The following is a 19510-nucleotide window of genomic DNA, read 5'->3' as shown; positions in this document are numbered from 1 at the left end:
GTGCCGCATTCTGCACCAATTGTAGTTTCTAGACCACATACAAAGGCAGCCCCACGTAGAGTGCATTACAGTAGTCTAGCCTGGAGTTTACCAGCATATGCAGCACTGTTTTAAGGTCATTCACTTCTAGAAATGGATGTAGCTGATGTATCAGCCAAAGTTGATAAAAAGCGCTGCCTGAGAAACCAGAGAAACCAGGGAGAGATTTGAGTCCAGGAGCACGCCCAAGCTACGTACTTGATCTTTCAGGGGGAGTGTAATCTCATCCAGAACAGGCAGATTTAAACGATCTCTCAGGTCCTGGCCCCCCATGGTCAGTACCTCCGTCTTATTTGGATTCAACCTCAGTTTGTTATCCCTCATCCAGCCTTTTACTACCTCTAGGCAGGCATTTACAGAAGATATGCCATTTCCTGATGAGGTCAGCATGGAGAAGTAGATCTGGGTGTCATCAGCACCAAACCTCCTGATGATCTCTCCCAGCGGTTCCATATAGATGTTAGAGAGCACTGGAGACAGTATGGAGCCTTGTGGGTTCTCTACTAAGTTCTCTCTTAGTGGAACAACAATCTCCAAGTGACACCATCTGGAATCTGCCAGAGAAGTAGGAGCGGAACCACTGTAAAAGAGTGTTACACAATGCCACCTCCCTTAGGCGGTCCAGAAGGATCCTATGGTTGAAAGCCTCAGAGAGATTCATACCAAATCTAGGGTTTTTGTTGAATTTTTCCTCTTGTGGGATCAAATCTTCAATGCTTTGTCTCCAACTAGTTAGTGAATGTTTTGTAATTTTTCTGTGCAACATGGATTATTCCTTGTTTAATTAGTACAGTTACTTTACTATGTGTTCATGACCATTACTAGCACTTAATGTGAAGCAGCCATGACCACAGTACCAGATCATAAAGTCTCTTTGGTTTGATTCTTCTTGCCTTAGGGCTGATTGAAAGGTCTCCACTATATACTGTATAGAGGCTGCCAAAAACTATATCTGTGTGGCCACAACTCCACAAAGGGGGCAATGTTTGCAAATAGGTTCCCTTGCCAGCCCAAGCAGGCATCAGTTCACCAGATCATAGTCCCTTATGGTATTGTTGCTGTGTGCTTTGGGGAACCTTTTTATGGGACCATAATGTTTTAATTACCCTTGAGTGTTAACTGTTCTCGATGCTACAGTGTACCATTTGCAATTGTTGTAGTTAAGTGTAAGCAAGGATAGTGAGATCTAGATTTTTATGCCCTAATAAATATCATTCACTTTTCAGCACCGCATGAGAGAAGGGGCAGTCATTTCCAAATTACAGCTGAGGACAATGATGCACATCACTGAGCTTCACAGTAATACACAGAACTAATTTTTCTAATTTTTCTCCTCTCTCTTTTTCTTTATCAGCGAGTAGCTGTGGCCCTCCAACTAGATTAAGCTTCGCTGAGCTGGCCGATGAGTATAAAGAAAAACCTTCCTTTCCTGTTGGCTCGACTGTGAAGTATGTGTGCAGGCCTGGCTATGCTAAGCATCCTGGATTGAAGGCCTCGATCACATGCCTTAGCAGCCAGGAATGGTCAGAAGTTCAGGAGTTCTGCAAAAGTGAGTCCCATGACATTTTTGTCCCAGATAAAAGAGAGAGAAAAAGAATGGAACAGTATTTGAATCAAGGATATTGGGTGTGACCCAAATTTTCTCAATGGCTTTAATGTAGAGGTAGTGAATCCTATCATGTAATTCAGACATTGTGGATGTCGTTGTGTGTGTTTGCTCCTTTTATATCTTTTTGATAGAAAAAGGGAAATTAACATTTGCCTTATTTTTCTGCTAGGAAAATCATGTGGTCATCCAAGTGAACCAGAAAATGGCCGGTTGATTGTACCAGACGATCTCCTGTTTGGTTCTACCATAAATTATACCTGTGAGCAAGGGTAAGTATCAGGTACACCAAGAAAGGTCCCAGCATTTTTTCTCTTTGGGCTTCCCTGTCTTTGACAGGTTAAGTAGAAAATGGGGCTGTTCACACGACCTGTCCTACCCAGGCTTGCACTGCCCTACCTGGGTAAGGCTGGTAGAGCACCGCATTGCCTCACCAGGTAGCCCAGGTTCTTAACCCAGGCTAAAAGTGAGGTAGGATGACATGAGTGTGCTTCCTAGACCACTGCCCAGTCATGTGGGTGAGTGGGCTCCCAGCAGCCACCAGCAGCCTGCTAAACCATAGAGCTGTGATGAAGGAGCATCACGGCAGCCAGCATTCCCGCAATGCACTGCATGAGCAGTGCAATTCATAATGGGATTCATTGAGGCCTGGTCCTGCTCTTACCAGCTCTGTGTTGCCATGCCACTCACTGCAGCGGTGATCATGTGGGTTAACCGTGCAGCGAAGTAGTCATGTTGTTGTCCTCATTTGGGAAGGTAAATATAATCCTGCCTCCCCACCCTCCCAAACCTATGTTTTTGGTTTTGTAGATGACCTCATTGTCTAGTAAAGATTTTCCCAATATTTAATCTCTGAGGCACAAAAGGTTTGGCAGGGTCATTTCTACATATTATTAAGTTAGTTATGCAAAGCGAAGCAAGAGTTGGTAGCCTTGGGGAATAACTATTCTTAAAGATTTATCCAAGACTTATTTATTCAGATGGTAATTAAAGAGAGTTCAATGGGATTCACTCCTGCCCTACTAAATATGAATAGGATTGCACTGTAGTGTGAAATAACATAGTACGTGACTTATTCCTTCCCTTCTGGGACCCATAGATCAGGGTTATTTTACCTTCTCGTTCAAGTGATAGGAATGATAGAGGTGGACCTCTGCTACTTTGCACAGGACTTGTAAAACCACATCTACATAGTCCCAAAATAGGTTTTACTTGCTTGCACACAGGATATCAACTAACTGGGACATGAAGCTGGTCTTGTGGTAACAAGCATGACTTGTCCCCTTAGCTAAGCAGGGTCTGCCGTGGTTGCATATGAATGGGAGAATTGATGTGTGAGCACTGTGAGATATACCCCTCAGGAGATGGAGCCATTCTGGGAAGAGCATCTAGGTTCCAAGTTCCCTCCCTGGCTTCTCCAAGATAGGGCTGAGAGAGATTCCTGCCGGCAACCTTGGAGAAGCCACTTCCAGTCTGTGTAGACAATACTGAATTAGATGGACCAATGGTCTGACTCAGTATATGGCAGCTTCCTATGTTCCTAAGTAAGAATCTGGGCACCAAGAACTGGATATTGGAACTGATATCGGTGGAATCCTGGCTGACCAATGATATGTCTACATGTGCAGTCTGTCAAAATACAGTTTGGTTAGCCCTGTTCCACTGTTATCTAAACTGAGTACAGTGGGCAGCCCTGCAGACGTTGTCATGACTAACTAAATCCTGTTGAGCTTAATGGGATTTAAGTTAGTCCTGATGACTAACATCTCATTTATTTCAATGGTGCTTAGTAATGACTAAGTAGTCTGTATGGTGCCCAGAGTTTCATATATTTTCTAGCAAATCAGCATTCTACCTCATGGGGAGAATCTGTCCCCAATGTTAGTGCTCATCTTTGCAGATAAACTCCATATCCAGGAACAGCAGGGTGCACAGCTAAGAAGCATAGACTTGGTTCACACTGTACGTGGAAACACTATACCCTGTTTTGCTTAAAGAAGAGTCTTGTTTACTGTGGACAGATTCTTTTTAAAATGAATGTACATTCAGATTCCTAACTTCTCAGTACTGCTCATCTCAGTAAATAAAGGCAAGAAGGTAACAATCCATAATTACTTCCTTCTCAAAACAGGCACAGGCTAATTGGTCAGTCTTACCGACAATGTGTGATACTTGGCCGAAGAGTCGTTTGGAGTGGTGACATTCCCCTCTGTCAGCGTAAGTAGGATCCATCTTTACTTCTAAGTATCCAGACATGGTTCCAGTATGGTTCCTGGCCAGTGCAATTGCAGTGTTCCATGAACACTGGTAAAGACAAGAACAAATTAATAATTGAGTCTAGTCCAGCCGCATCATAGAACAGTGTCACACTAAGAGGGTATTCGTACACTCGTGCAAAAACTGGGCTAAGGAAGCAGTTTGCACACATGTGTGAACTGCTGGGATTGGGCCACTCCCAGCGGCACTACAGGGGCAAAGCCGCTTACCATGCCTCCTTTTACAACAAGGTTAGGAGAGTGAGCACTCTCCTCACCTCATATTTCTGATTGTGAGTCTTCTGCGGCTGACAAACTGCAGAGAGCTTAGGGAGGGGAAGGGAGATCACCATGATGCACTGTGCACTTGGACGGTCCATTATGGGCACTCTGGGGGCCAAGATGACACATCCCAGCCGCCCCAACCCTCCCCTCTGCCTGGGCCAGCGGGGAATTGTCTGTGCATGTGGGAAGCGTGCCCAGGATTGGCAGATTGATCGTCCTGCGGGGAAGGTAGGTTTAACCCACCTCCCCCGGAGCCCACCCTCAAGCTCTTCTTTCTGCTTGTGGGAAAGGGCTCTAAGTCTGTGGCAAAATATGGAACTGAACTAATAATAATAAGCTTCATTGGCTGTACCTTTGTGCTTAACCTACATACAATTAACATCATTTGCAGAAAATTTACCTGTATGTAATGAATGCTGGGCAATGGCTAATGAGCATGTTGCACTATTCATGCAGTGCTCATTTGCCTCTTATACCCTATGTAGCATTTAATTGCTCTTGTACAATGGGGAAGCAGCAGTGTGTAATGCCATCCCCATGCCCAAGAAGTCCTTTGTGCCACCCAAAATTGGTTGGCAGCCCTCAGCAACTTTTTTGAGGAAGCAGAGGGCATAAAAAATGATCACTTTCCTGTGGCACCATTGCAGTTGGTTGGGGAGTACTGTTAGGCTGCTCTTTTGCTCTGCGAGTTAGCCTCTAAGGCAGGCATCTCACATCAGCTGAGTCAGTCAATAAGTCAGGCAGGCCCTAACAGACCTATTTTTCAAAATCTGTCAGTCAAATCACATAGTTTGATAGAACTTAGTTCAGAATAGGCTTGGGTCTGAAATGGCTCCACCACATTTCGGCAGTGGTGGGGGTGTTCCCTTAAGGGTGGGGGAGGGTGCACTCACCCCTCCCACCACATTTTCCCTGCCGGCTCTGTGGGGAAGGCTGTGGCTTCTTCTGTGGCAGAAGAAGACCAAAATAATCCCAGCAGTAATTGGCGTCCCCTAGGTGCAATTCCAAAACAACTTTTGGAGCACCTCAACGCCATAGGGGCCACAGAAATCACCACCAGCCAATTACAAAAAGCAACTTTACTGGGAACGGCCTATATTTTGCAATGATATCTATAATAATAACAACAATACTGATAATAAAATTCAGCCATCCCAGGTCCTTGGGAAGGACTCGATGTCTGGATGAAGCAAACCAGTCAGTAACACCTGTCTGACAGTGTAAACAAGAAATAAATAATAATAAATAATGAATACCTCTTTCCTCTCTCCAGGTATTCCATGTTTCCCACCACCAGATATCCCCCATGGCAGGCGCACCGGGACACACATAGATGACTTCACGTATGGGGATTCTGTGACTTACACCTGTGAAAAAGGCTTCCCTCTTGTTGGAAATGCCTCCATTCACTGTACTACGAAGGATGCGATCAATGGAGTGTGGAGTGGCCGTGCATATTGCGGAGGTGTGGCTTTCACATATTCTTCTTGGTTCTTCTTGTAGAGCAGGGTTTCTCAACGTGTGGGTCCACAGATGTTATCGGACTTCAACTCCCATAATCACCAGCCCCAGTGGCCTTTGGTTGGGAATTATGGGAGTTGAAGTCCAATTAAATCTGGGGACCCACACGTTGAGAATCCCTGTTGTAGAGGTAGCCCACAAGCATGGGCATTCATTGCAGTCTTGGCAAACACCTATTTTGACATTGCCCAACAGGAAGAACCATTAGCTATTTGTACTACCAAGGATGGGAAGGATCATGGGAGTGTGGACTGGTCATGCATATTGTGGTGGTATAACTTTCACATGTTCATCTTAGGTTGTTGGCCCACAAGCCTGTGCATTTTTCAGAATCTTGCTGAGGACCTATCTAATATTGCCTAACAGGAAGAGCCATCAGCTATCTGTACTCCCAACTACCAAACCCTATGCCAGCTAACAGCACAAATACAAAGAAAACAGCCATATTTCATTTCTTCATCCCTTCACTTCCCTGTGGGTATTAAAATTTATCTTCTTTCAGTGGCTCGGTGTCCACCGCCTAAAGTTGAGAACGGAAAAATAATGGCCGGTGATTCTGGCAAATACACATATAACCACAGAGTGACATTTGACTGCAGTGCTGGCCACGTACTAGCTGGCTCGAGAGAGATTGATTGCCAAGTGGATGGCACATGGGACCCACCTCCACCTCGTTGTGAACGGGGCAAGTACCAAAATGAAGCCTCCATATATATGAGATTCTTCACTTGCAAACAGTGTTCCCTTTCAGAGAACAGCTCTTCTTGACTCATAAAACTGTTCCAAGATTAGCAATCCTGTTCCCTACTGGATATTGGGAGACTAATTTTTTAATGGTGTTATAAATTCTATATATTTTGGTTCTATAAAACAGAAAAGCAGTATTAAAAAAATAAATTAAATGGTGGTTCCTGTACTATGGAACTAGGGGTTAGTAGATTATAAAGTTAAATATAGAAATGTCTTTTCGGGGAGTGTATTTTAGAATTAGGATTTATTTCAGTTTCAGTTGTATGCCTTTTAATTATGATAGGAATAAATATTCCCTTTAAGGGAATATTTATTTCTTTTTGGATTGATTGATTGATTGATTGATTGATTGAGTTAAACAATGTGTACTGTATGCCTGCTTTTCAATCAAAAGGAACCCCAGGGTGGCTTACCAGGATTATTCAATTCGATACAACGCAATGGTAGTGGGACAGTTAAGGGAGGTGCTGGGGGCATATCATGTTAGAGCCTCTTCCCATCTCTCTGATGTTCCTCCTCCTCCTCCTCCTCCTCCTCCTGCTATGCTTACTGTATTGCTGTTGTGAGGGCTTATAACTGTAGGCAAGAGATTGGGTTCTTTCTTTGACATGGCCGGGAAGTTTTTCATTCCCAGCTTTTAGTTCGCATCTCCTCCGGAATGGAGGTGTGCATGCGTATATCGGCCAAATTTACCCCAAAGTCCCTGCAAGCTATCAGGGAGTGCTTCACACACAATTCATCACATTTTGGCGTGTAACCTGATTTTTATCCAGTGTTAAAAAATCCACTTTTTGTGTCGGTTGGGGGGGGCACTTCAAACTCACAGTAAAGCCTCGCGGAAAATCTGCTGTCTGGGAAAGCTCCAACAGATTCCCAAGAAGTATCCTCCTTGTTTCTGTTCCTCCTAAAGTGTATCATGTATGTTCTGGTAATAAAAGTTTCTCTCCTAGCATTGCAGTCCATAAACCACTAAGGATGGGTTGCTTATAATCAAGTTTTGCTTACAATAAAATGTAGCCTTGCAGAGTTGCATGCTTGGTCTTCACAAATCATACTTGTGATGAATAAGTGCTATGAAGAAAGCGTATACTCCAATGCATAAGCACTATGGAGCTTTTTGCAAAGGAATAAGGGCACTGGAACTCATTTGGAAGTGCTGGGAATTCTCACATCTTATATAAATGGGCATCCATTTGCAGCAGTGTTGGCTCATTGCATTCACAACAAATGACAACAATCCAGCCTGCCTCTGTCACAGGGCCTATCCCTGGGTGCGACCCTGTTCTGACCTCAGTCCACCTCTTGCTGGCTCCATCCCTGCTGCCCATGCCCAGGTACCATAATCTCTTCCTCCGTGCTGCCAACCTCAGTGGCTGGGGCGTAGCTTGTGGGTGGCAGCATGCAGCATGCCTTCAGCAGCAGTGGCAGCTCCTTGAGCTCTCCATTGCTGCTGCTGTCAGCAGTAGCAAGAGCAGCTCTGTCCTTCTCTTGCTGTCTCCACTTGCCTCCTGCATGGTGCTGGAGGGACAGGGAGACAGTGGCCAAATTTGGACATAACAGGAAACCGGAGGCCCCTTCACCTCCAGTTCCCTTAGCCATCTGAATGTGGGCAACTGGAATTTACGGCAGAAAGGGACCCGCAGTTTCCCTCCCTGGACTCCAATCAGAAGCTTTGGTTCAGAGTGGAGTTTCACCACTGTAATCTCCATTTCTGTGGCGCCAGTGTTACATCTGAATGCTCTCACCGCAGCTTTGCCCTCATGGAACTGGAGTTGAGGGAGAAAGCTCCTCCCTCACTCCAGCTGCCATTGGCTGCCAGGGCTGCCCTTCATTAAAGAAGGAAGCCCCAGCAGCCAGTTTGTCCTCCTCTTCAGTCAGCTTGACTGCAGAGAGGCAGCTCTCCATTTCATCTGAATGCAGGTGGGGGGGGCACGGAACTGCAGGTCCATCGGACCCACAGTTTAGCATGACATCCAGAGGTGGTGGGTGAGGGAGGGAGGGAGGGAGGGAAGGAATTGCTGCTCCTGACTTGGCAGCAGCATCAGAGAAACCAGCAGCAGCTGCTGCTGAAGGCGGGTTCGTGGTGCGTCCTGCAGGGTGTGACCCAGCTGGCAGTGAGGAGGAAGAGGGCAGTGCCGGGCATAGGAGGCAGTGGTGGGCCAGCGAGCCTCTGCTAGGGGAGCAACAGGGCGCCAAAAGTACTGCCTGAGGTGATTGCCTCAGTTTGCTTCATGGGGGAGCCAAACCTCATGTGCAGCCATTTCACCTGGCTGGTGGCTGCAGAGGGAGAGGTCACACAGCCCACTCCTCTTATCTGCCTGGGTGGGTGGAATGTCATTTGGCTCCTCATCCTCCCAGAACTGGCTCCTGCAATGACAGTAGGTTTCTGTATACACTATATTAACTCTCTAAACATACTCCAATCTAAGTGGATTATGAGCACAGTTTTAATAGGAAGTGCATGTCTGTCCATGGAGCACATTGTGCAAACTCGGGAAAATCTTGGCAATGCCCGCTTGCCAGCATGTGAAACTGACATGGCGCCGAGATTGGTGAGCCAAGTTCAAATCTAAGATCACCAATCTTGGCTTCATTTTGGTTTCGCATGCTGGCAAGTTGACATAGTTGAGATTTTCCCGAATTCCCACAACACACTCTGTGGGAGGTAAACTGACATTAAAATAATTGTGTGAACCTATCCAAAGGAGTCTAATGTTGACTTTATCCTTTGATTTGCAGTTTGTATAAGCCCAGAAATTCAGAATGGAAGAATAGCAAGATCTCAAGCACCGATTAAACTTGGGGACAGAATTACATTTGAATGTGACCATGGCTACATCCTGAAAGGCAACCATACAATCCAGTGCCAATCTGACAGCACATGGAACCCTCCTGTGCCCATCTGTGTCCGGGGTATGTATCCAAAGGACCTTGGCTGGATTTTTTCTCGTTGTGCTGAGCAGAGATTCTTATTATATGTGCTTGGAATTTCCTTGGAGAGTTTCAGATATGAGTCAATGTTTGCCACAGGTAATAAGCTTCTAGGGTTGTCGTCAGTTGAAATAAATCTTAAAATAGTCTGTCATTATTTGGTTGGATTGCTATTGCACATCAGAGGCAGGTTTGCAATGGCGTGCACTGTCTTTGAACTTTGATTCAAATTAATTTAATTTGAACTAATTTGAATTTTAGAACCCAGCCCTTATCTTGGCTCCATGTCAATTTTGCTTGCTGGTAAACATCATCGAATTTGTAGTTACTTTGGACACTCTGAATGGAGATGGCAACCACAACATATTTGTCAATTCATGCAAAGCCTGAAGGGTTTCCATATTTGTAACATTTCACTCAAGATTAGGGGAATGTTTGGAACTGATTTGATTGGCAGTCTGTGTATTTTTCTGAGTTTTTCCAAACACAGAAGGCCGCTTTTCAGACTAGACCCTACAACGGGATCAGGACATATCTCGGAGGTGTGCTTCCACACTTCCTGTGTCATGGCACTGCAGTTCCTATGCGGACAGCTGGGTACCATTCACATTTCCAATGCCTTGTTTTGAATTTAATCGCTGCAATATAGACTGGGACTGTTCCCCCTGTTGTTTATGTTTCAAATGTGACTTGCCTGAACAGAGGCATTTTGCTGCTGATGAGCAGCTAGTCTGGAAAGTGCCAAATGTTGGAGATCTGAATTATTTCAATAGTATCTCAGTATGCAAAAAGTGGCCAACATCGTGCCTAATGCATCACATGTGCACCAAAGAAGGGTGTGTGCAGTTGTTGCAGTCCTGTCGGAATCCCAGTCCAGAATGGAACATGGGAGAGGGGTGGATTTTTGCCTACCTCCCCTTTCCCCTGAAACGCCCTGTGAAACCCTGAAGGTCAGGGTTCTACAGAGCACTTCAGGAGGAAGAGAAGGTCATTGAAAATAGTCATTGTCTCCTCTGAGCACAGGAACCTCTGCTGCGTTAGTTTGGGCTGCAGCAGCTGCACACATGATTCATTTGCTCTGTGTGTCCTGCATTAGTTCAGAAGGGGCTGGAATTTTGTGTTTTATCATTTACTTATCCATAGCAAGCTTCTCTCTTATTTTTCAGTGGTGAAATGCCAGGCACTACCATACATCCAAAATGGGATTCACAGCAACCAGGAAAAAGCAGTATTTACTGATGGAATGACTGTGAACTACACATGTGAGCCTGGCTACGTCCTTATTGGACAGGCAGTGATCTATTGCACAGCATCTGGCACATGGTCATCCCCAGCCCCTCGCTGTGAAGGTAAATTACTGGTCTATTTTGATTCTAAAAATGCAAGTTACCCAATTTAGAAAGATAATCCACAGAGGTTTCTCCCTTCTCCATTGAAAACTATCCTTCCAGGCAAGTTAAGACTGCTTCAGATAGTAGACTTCCTACACTGGAATAGGATACTTATGAAACATTTTCCTATAGAATACACTCCTGCATGGTATAATTGAACATTGGAAGTGTCCCTTGGGAGACACAAGATCAAACGGGAACCAGTGAAGAGTGGGTATCTCTAGCACCATAACCAATAGTGAATAACTCCACAAGACAGTTATCTTTTCAGGGTTTTTTGGTATCCTAGAGAGAAAAGCTGAAATTCAAAATTTACATTATGATTTTGGTTTAAGAAAATGAATCTGCACCACAATCCTCTCCCCCGTGACCTACATTATGCAGTTTAAAGCTGATTGTATACATTCATTTGCAATTGCTGTTCAATCCCTGTTTAAGTACAAATATTCATTTTGTACTTTATTTTATGATTCATTTGCAAACACTGTTTAAGTACAAACCTTAAGAAAGGGAGAACAGGGAGGTCAGAGAGGGTGAAGAGAAGAAGTGGGGTAGATTCTGTTAGCTCCCTGACCTCTCCTGATGAACAACAGCCATCTCACCCTGCCTGCACATTTCTGTCCTGGCTGAGGAGGTTTGTTTTTGCAGCCCCAGACCTTCGGAAGAACCAGCTTGTGGCAGCCTAATTGCTGCCCTATTCCACCTGTGCCTTCAACCTGAGTGCTTGACTTGTTCCACATGTCTCTAAGGACCAGAGAACTCTCATGAGAGGGGAGATTTCTGGAGGCCTTGGTAGCATATATTGGAGGAAGGCACACCAGAGGCATAGCCAATGGTGGAGCCAGCGGACCGGCTGTAGGCGGCCGCCAAAGCTGACCACCAAAGGAGTATGGCCTTTGGCGCCAGGCCTTCAGGGTGGGACTGGGGTTGGGGAGGGGGGAAGTTATATTAAGGTGGGGTAGGAGGTCTGTGTTGAATATTATTAGTCCTCCTTTTATTGGGTTGTGCCAGGCCTTTTGTTGTCATGTGCTTGGGTTCTCTTAGGCAGAGTGATGCAGGGGGTGCGTCCAGCAGGTCTGGGGCAGCTATTACTGTTGTGGTGGGGAATAGAAGAATTGGCACTGGCAGAGCAGATGGCCATTACAGGGGAAGAGAGACTAGAAATTTAGTAACTGTTTCCACTTCCAGCTGCCCTGTCAGCTCTCTGGCCTCGGGGAGCAGTTCCAACTTCCCACAGAACCCGGCCTTGCTTCTTTGCAAGGCCAGGTTGGTTCAGAATAAGACCAAAATCATCCATGACTTGATCATGGATGACGGAACCAACCTGGCTTGTATAACTGAGACCTGGGCGGGGAGGCTAGTGGCCCAATTTGGGCCCAGCTTCTTCCACCATGCTACTCTGTTGTGGAGCTGGCTAGGGGAAGTGAGCGGGGGGTGGAGTGGCTGTGGTCCATAAGGATACCATTTCCCTTACCAGGACCCCTGTGTGACAGTTGACTTATATTGAGTGTGTCTTTCTGAGACTGACAGCTAGGGATAGATTGGGGATTCTGTTGGTGTACTGTCCACCCCGCTGCCCGACTCCCTAACTGAGCTGACGGAGCTGGTCTCGGAGTTGGTGTTGGAGTCACCCAGACTTTTAGTGCTGGGAGACTTCAGTATCCATTGTGAGGCTGATTTGTCTGGTGTGGCTCAGGAGTTCATAGCGGCCATGACAACTGTGGGCCTATCCCAACTAGTTTCAGGACTAACTCATGTTGCTGACCACACACTCGATTTACTCTTTTGTTCAGATCAGGGAGGTATTCTGTGGGTGCGGGATCCTGTGGTTTCCCCATTGTCATGGACGGACTACTACCTGGTTAAGGTTGGTTTCACATCCACAACCGAGCCCTGCAGGAGTAGAGGACGTATTAAGAAGGTCTGCCTGAGGTGGCTGCTGGACCCAGTAGGATTCCAAAAAGCCTTGGAGGTTTTTAATGTTGGTCCTGCTAGTGATTCTGTCGATGCCCTGGTGGGAACCTGGAATAGGGAACTCATCAGGGCAATAGACACGATTGCTCCTAAGCGGTCCTTCCGACCTGCTTTAAAAGTGGCCCCATGGTATACAGAGGAGTTGTTGCGTCTGAAACAGCAAGGTTGGTGACTGGAACACGAGTGAAGGAGAACTCAGCTTGACCATGACAGGACACAGCATAGAGCCCATTTGAAGATTTATGCGGAGGCTGTGCATGCGGCAAAAAACCAATTCTGGTCTGCCCATATTTCTTCTGCAGGTTCACGACCAGCAGAGCTGGCCCAGGTTGTGAGGAGTTTGATTCAGGCTCCTTCCAATTCAAACCAATCTCCAGGGTCTTTGTTCTGCTGCGATGCTTTTAATGGGTTCTTTGTGGACAAAATCTCTTGTATTCAGGCCGACTTGGACTCCATTGTTTCTGCAGAGTCTATTAAGGTGGTGTCAAGCAATCCCTCTTGCAGTATTAGAATGGATCAGTTTCAATCTTTGATACCTGATGATGTGGACAAGCTGCTTGGGGCAGTGTGGCCTACCACTTGTTCTCTGGATCCTTGCCCAACTTGGCTGCTTCTGTCTAGCAGGGAAATTGTTGGAGATGGCCTAGTTAATATCATTAACTAATCGCTGAGGGAGGGTAGGATGCCTCCTTGTTTAAAGGAGGCAACGATTAGACCACTTCTTAAGAAGCCTTCCCTAGATCCCTCAGTGATGGATAGTTATAGGCCAATCCAATCTCCCATGGTTGGGCAAGGTGACTGAGAGAGTGGTGGCAGCTAACCAGCTCCAGGCAGTTTTGGAGGAAACCAATTATCTAGACCCATTTCAAACTGGCTTTAGAGCAGGCTATGGGGTTGAGTCTGTCTTGGTCAGCCTGATGGATGACCTTTACCAGGGAATCGACAGAGGGAGTGTGACTCTGTTGCTTCTTTTGGATCTTTTGGTGGTGTTTGATACCATCGACCATGGTATCCTTCTGGATAGCCTGGGGGAATTGGGGATAGGAGGCACTGCTTTGCAGTGGTTCTGCTCCTATCTCTCAGGGAGATTACACATGGTGGAGCTTGTTGACAGTTCCTCTTTAAAATGGGATCTATTATATGGAGTCCCTCAGGGCTCCATTCTGTCACCAATGCTTTTTAACATTTACATGAAGCTGCTGGTTGGGTTCATTAGGAGATTTGGTGCAGGGTGTTATCAGTATGGTGATGACAACCAAATCTATTTCTCCTTATCATCATCATCATCATCATGGCATTCATTCCCTAAACGCCTGCCTACGGGCAGTAATGGACTGGATGAGGGATAACAAATTGAAGCTGAATCCAAGCAAGACGGAGGTGCTCATTGTGGGGGATCGGAATTTAAGGGATGAGTTAGATCTCCCTGTTCTGCATCGGGTTACACTCCCCCAGAAGGAAGAGGTATACAGCTTGGGAGTGCTCTTGGATCCAGGACTCACCATGGTATCTCAGGTGGAGGCTATGGCCAGGAGCGCTTTCTATCAACTTTGGTTGATTCAACAGCTGCGTCCATTCCTTGAAGAGAATGATCTCAGTACAGTGGTGCATCAGCTGGTAACCTCCAGGGTCGACTACTGCAATGTGCTCTACGTGGGGCTGCCTTTGTATGTAGTCTGGAAACTTCAGTTAGTTCAAAATGCGGCAGCCAGACTGTTCTTTGGGGTAACCCAGAGAGACCGTATTCTGCCTGTATTGTAACAGTTGCACTGGCTGCTGATATGTTTCTGGGTGAAATGCAAAATGCTGGTTATTACCTTTAAAGCTCTGAACGGCTTGGGTCTGGGCTACCTTAGAGAGGCCTTCTTTGGTATGATCCTCATCGCTCATTGAGGTCACATGGAGAGTTCCATCTCCAGTTACCACCGGTACGTCTGGTGGCAACTCGGAACTGGGCCTTTTCTTTTGCTGCTCCTGGCCTATGGAATGCACTCCTGGCAAATATCCACCGTTTAGACTTGCTGTCAGCCTGTAAGAGAGCCCTAAAAACTTACTTGTTTGGCCTGGCCTTCCAAGGTTTCTAAATTGTTTTTAAGGTATTTTAAATTGTTTTTAATTGTTTTTGAATTTTATATTGTTTTTAGTACTGTGTTTTAAATGGTGTGTGCTTTTATGTCTTTTTCAGTTTGCTGTACACCGCCCACAGCCTTTGGATGGGCCGGTTTATAAATGTAATAAACAAATAAATAATAAATAACAACAAGGTCTAAAGTATAATTTCAATCTACAGTAAAGTGATAATTACATTTGAACATGAGCTTGAAAGGCTGCACTCTGAATGGCAACTATACAGCTCAGTATCACTCTGACAGCACATTTTCTTATGTTTATTATGATTACATATCTCTGTACTGTGCAAATGTGTGCCAGAGGATGTACTAGTAAGACTTTGGCCCCAAGGATTTCTTTGGTGCCATTGGATTTCTTTCTCTTGTGATGAGGACAGACACTGAGGTCATTCACATGACTGGGGGGGGGGCAGGGTGGTGGGCAGGGAAGGCTGTTTGAACTCACCTTCCCCACAGACGTGCAAAGATATGTTGTTGGGAGTGTGGGCCGTGCTCCCAGATTATCCACACTGCGTGGCACATCACAGAGCTCCGGAGGCCGAGACAATGCATCCCAGCCTCTGGATATCACACAATGCACTGCACAACATGCATGATGCATTGAGGGATTCCCCCAGGAGACTGGTGCTCTAGGTGCGCTTCTCTGTTTCCTCTGGGGCTGAATGTAGCCCTCGCCAGCACACAATCCTGGAGCCTGGGTTAAGCCAAGCTAGGTGGCACTGCCACACCACAATCGGGCCTGATCCCGGCGGGTCTCATGCCCAACCTAAACCAGGCTGGGCTTCCCTAGCCTGCGTTATGGTGTGCGCAGGGCTTACCTTAGGGCATGGCAAACAAGGCGACTGCCCCGGACCCCGCTCTTTTAACCTCCATTAGAATTAACTGGAAGGGGGCCCCAAACTGGCTGATTTGCCCCGGGCCCCGCACCCTGCCAGGGCTCTCTAAGGACAGCCCTAGGTGTGCGTGAGAACAGCCTTGCTATGTACATTGATTTGGTACTTCTTCAGACATTTTGGGAATGAATGTAATCTCTTGCTGCTTGCAGGAGTGCTTTGCTGTATTTGTTTTGTTTTGTTTTGTTTATTTATTCATATCCCGGTCTTCCTCCAAGGAGCCCAGAGTGGTATAAATGGTTATTTGTTCTCACAACAACTCTGTGAAGTAGATTAGGCTATGAGATAAGTGACTGACCAAAAGTAAGCCAGTGAGTTCCATGGCTGAGAGATTTGAACTCAGGTCTCCCCAGTCCATGTCCAACACTCTAAGCACTACACTACTGTAGCCCTCACTCTTAGAGAAGTGAGGAAATTACATAACAATATTTGAAATTTACTTTTCCACAATAACCTTCTCTTCTTTTCCTTTCAGTGATGCAATGCCACAACCCACCGTATGTCCAAAATGCAATATACAGCTTCCAGAAGGGAACAGATGGAATCTCTGTGAAATACACATGTGAGCCTGGCTATATGGTTGTTGGAGAAGCAACTCTTGATTGCATGGCATCCGGAGCATGGAGTCTCCCTGCTCCTCACTGTGAAGGTAAGTTCCTCAGCTTTTGGCACTGATAGTTTCTTTCCCCGTATTGAGAACATGCCACATTACTCTGTTAGGGGCAAAAGCACACATTCCACATTCAGATGGCAGCAAACATCAGGGGGGAAATGCCATAACACAATCCATGCACAACTGCACACACTAAATCAATCAATCGCGGTGTTTGAGGCTCTGTGAGGTCACTAGTACCAATGTGCCTTGCAGGTAGAAAAATGAATTGAAGAGAACTGCCTGCTCCTATATATAACATTTCTTGGCAGTAGCGGCCAGTGCGGGCACCGGGGGGGGTGGGGGTGGAGAGAGCCACATTCAAGCATAAATTAGAAGTGCTTACCTCTGCTCCAGCAGCCCCTGCAAGTTGCAGCATGCCGCCCAGCACTCCCTGCAGTGGGGGATTGGCTTGGGCACTCACCTGGCTGCTGCAGAGCCGATCCCCGGCCACTGGCCAGGTGAGTGGTGGAGCTGATCCCCCTTCGCAGGGAGTGCTGGGCAGCTCGGAGCAGTTTGTAGGTGCTGCCACTGTGGAGGAAAGCACCTTCTAATTTATGCTTAAAGGTGCCTCTCACCATCCACCCCACTTCCCAGCAGCACCCATTCTGGCCACCACTGTTTCTTGGGCAACATGGACGGTACAGGTAGAGTGAGTGCTGAGGATTCTTGTTCCTGTGCTGCTTGGCTAGCTGCTTCTTGTGTTGGTTCACCTACTTCTTTAAGCTGGAGGCAGAGTTGGGAGGAAGGAAGCTTAGGTATTAATGCATAACACCAGGCTGCTGCTAGATTAGCTTTGAAGAGGAGACCAAGCTTAGTGATGAGAGAGAGTCTGTGAGGTCTTTCTTTCTTTCATTTTGACAGTGGAAAAGCTGAGGGAAGCATTAATTAAGGGAAGAAGAGGAGATATATGTTTTAAAGGAGAAAATAATTTTCAGGGAGGACATTTTTGGAAGGGGAAGCTTTGGGGTAGACATTATTTGACCAGCAGTATTTCCAAATGATTCACATTGGGAAACTATTTCTACACATGCATGATTCAGGAGTACATCATCTTTAGTTTACAGATCATGGAAGCAATTCAAAGCAGCCTTATTTTTTGTTTGCTGTAATGTATCTGTTGGCATTGTACTGGTTGGTAAGCCAGTATAGTGTAGTGGTTAGAATGTTGGATTAGGACCGGGAAGACCTGAGTTCAAATCCCCATTCAACCACAAAACTCACTGGGTGACTCTGAGCCAGTCATGTATCTATCAGCCTAACCTACCTCACAGGGTTGCTGTGAGGATAAACATAACTATGTACACCGCTCTGGGCTCCTTGGAGGAAGAGCGGACTATAAATGTAATTAATTAATTAATATCCTAAACTGTATTTGTGCTGTGTGTGTGTGGCATGCACATAAACTGTATTTGTGCTGTGTGTGTGGCATGCACATATCTCATATAATAGTGTGTATACCAAAGCTAGGTTTTTGTGAATATATCCATCTTGTGGGAACAAACTTTCAGTGCTTTTCCTCCAACTAGTTAGGCAATATTTTTGTAATGCATTTACTATTATTAATTTTCCATATGCTTTTTTCCCTGTGGAAATTTACATTTTTACTTCTTGGTGCCCTGGACACCTCTGGCACAGTGGGCCACGTTCAAAAATTGTCCTTATAAAGTTGTTGCATCTGACGGACACTAATATTGTTTCATCTGCTTTAGCATGGATGGAGCTGAACATGAAAGGCTGCCAGATGTTCATTGAATAAGTGTGATTAAGCTACACTTCTCAACCTTTTGCTCTGTGGAATATTGTGTAGTTAGTACAATGATCTCACTGTATCTCTCTTGTGTCCCAGTGCCAATAGAAAGTTATTTTCAATGTTAAATATTCCTGAAGATTTCAATTAGACTTGCTGCCCACCTTGAAATTCATATTTAGCACACTGAAATTGGTTTGCGTATCTTAGTGTAAGAATAGGAAGGGTAGTTGACAGAAATCCACTCAGTCTGCTGTTAAAAACAAGTAAATGAAATATGTGCTTTATCAAACAGATGGTTTTCACTGAGGTTTGTTTGTCTTGCTTTACGCTACAAAACTGTAGAGTGTTGATGCTTGCTTGATACAATGTGGTGGTGTTGTTTTGGTCACAGCACAAGGACAGCACTCCACTAACCAATACACAGACACTTAACTAGGGATCTGCACGAAAAGGATTTTGCATTTTGTTTTGAGCTCGAAACAAAATGCAGATGGCCAAAATGTTTCATCTAAACAGTGATCGAACTGGTTGAAACAAATGAAATAAAACTTGAAACATTTTGAGTGTTCCAACCATAAGAAACAATGGGGAGACTCGAAACCCCCCATTGTTCCCCATGGGTAGCCTAAGGGGGCTTGGGGGAAAGGTTAAAAATTTGTTCAAAATCACCTGCTTGCCCATTTCTTTTGTGGGTTGGGTAGTAGGTAGCACCCATCATGCCCTACCACACAATCCACTTTGGTGTCCCTAGGAGCTACCCATGGGGAACAAATGGGTGTTTCAAGTTTCCCCATTGTCCCCTATGGCCAGAACAAGCTGCACTCCTAGCGCTCAGTGCACACAAGTTTTGCATTGCAATTTGCAATGTATTTGTTACGCTCAGAAGAGGGTGGTATAGGGGAACTGCTATTCTAGGCCAAATTCAGGGATTTGCTGGAAGACTTGGTTGAATCTGAACATGTTCTTAAATCAGGGCTTACTGCTTCAGGGCAATTCTTATGTTCCTGCCTCCTGACCACTGGGTGGCCTTATGGATCTTTATTCCCTGTCTTATCAGTCGTGCATGAGACTTGGGGATTCAGGGTGCTTTATACTTCCCTTCTGAGCTTTGTAACTGAGATTGTTCCCTCAGATGAACTTGAGACACTCAAAGACTCAAGGAGACCATCTCTAAAAAAAAACCCCACACACGTATTTAAGTTCACAGGAGTGAGGTAGATGATATAACAACATATCACACTGCAATACAAAGTTGGAGTGTCTCTGAACCACTCCAATTTATCATTATGCAATTGATAATCTTACCAAGGCAGAATATTGGTGCTTGTAGC

General features: G+C 45.6%; 1 protein-coding gene across 1 annotated transcript in view; it reads left to right on the top strand.

Annotated features, from left to right (window-relative positions):
* CR1 (complement C3b/C4b receptor 1 (Knops blood group)) overlaps positions 1 to 19510 on the top strand; it is a 99388-nt gene that overhangs the window by 21789 nt on the left and 58089 nt on the right. The window contains exons 17-24 of the mRNA XM_053245857.1: positions 1394 to 1588; positions 1818 to 1917; positions 3777 to 3862; positions 5459 to 5650; positions 6209 to 6391; positions 9196 to 9369; positions 10554 to 10736; positions 16250 to 16423. Coding sequence (XP_053101832.1) covers positions 1394 to 1588; positions 1818 to 1917; positions 3777 to 3862; positions 5459 to 5650; positions 6209 to 6391; positions 9196 to 9369; positions 10554 to 10736; positions 16250 to 16423 — 1287 coding nt within the window. The remainder of the gene's footprint in view (positions 1 to 1393; positions 1589 to 1817; positions 1918 to 3776; positions 3863 to 5458; positions 5651 to 6208; positions 6392 to 9195; positions 9370 to 10553; positions 10737 to 16249; positions 16424 to 19510) is intronic.

Source organism: Hemicordylus capensis, chromosome 4, assembly GCF_027244095.1.
Source record: "Hemicordylus capensis ecotype Gifberg chromosome 4, rHemCap1.1.pri, whole genome shotgun sequence".
Taxonomy (NCBI): Eukaryota; Metazoa; Chordata; class Lepidosauria; order Squamata; family Cordylidae; genus Hemicordylus; species Hemicordylus capensis.
This window is presented reverse-complemented; position numbering and strand designations above follow the sequence as displayed.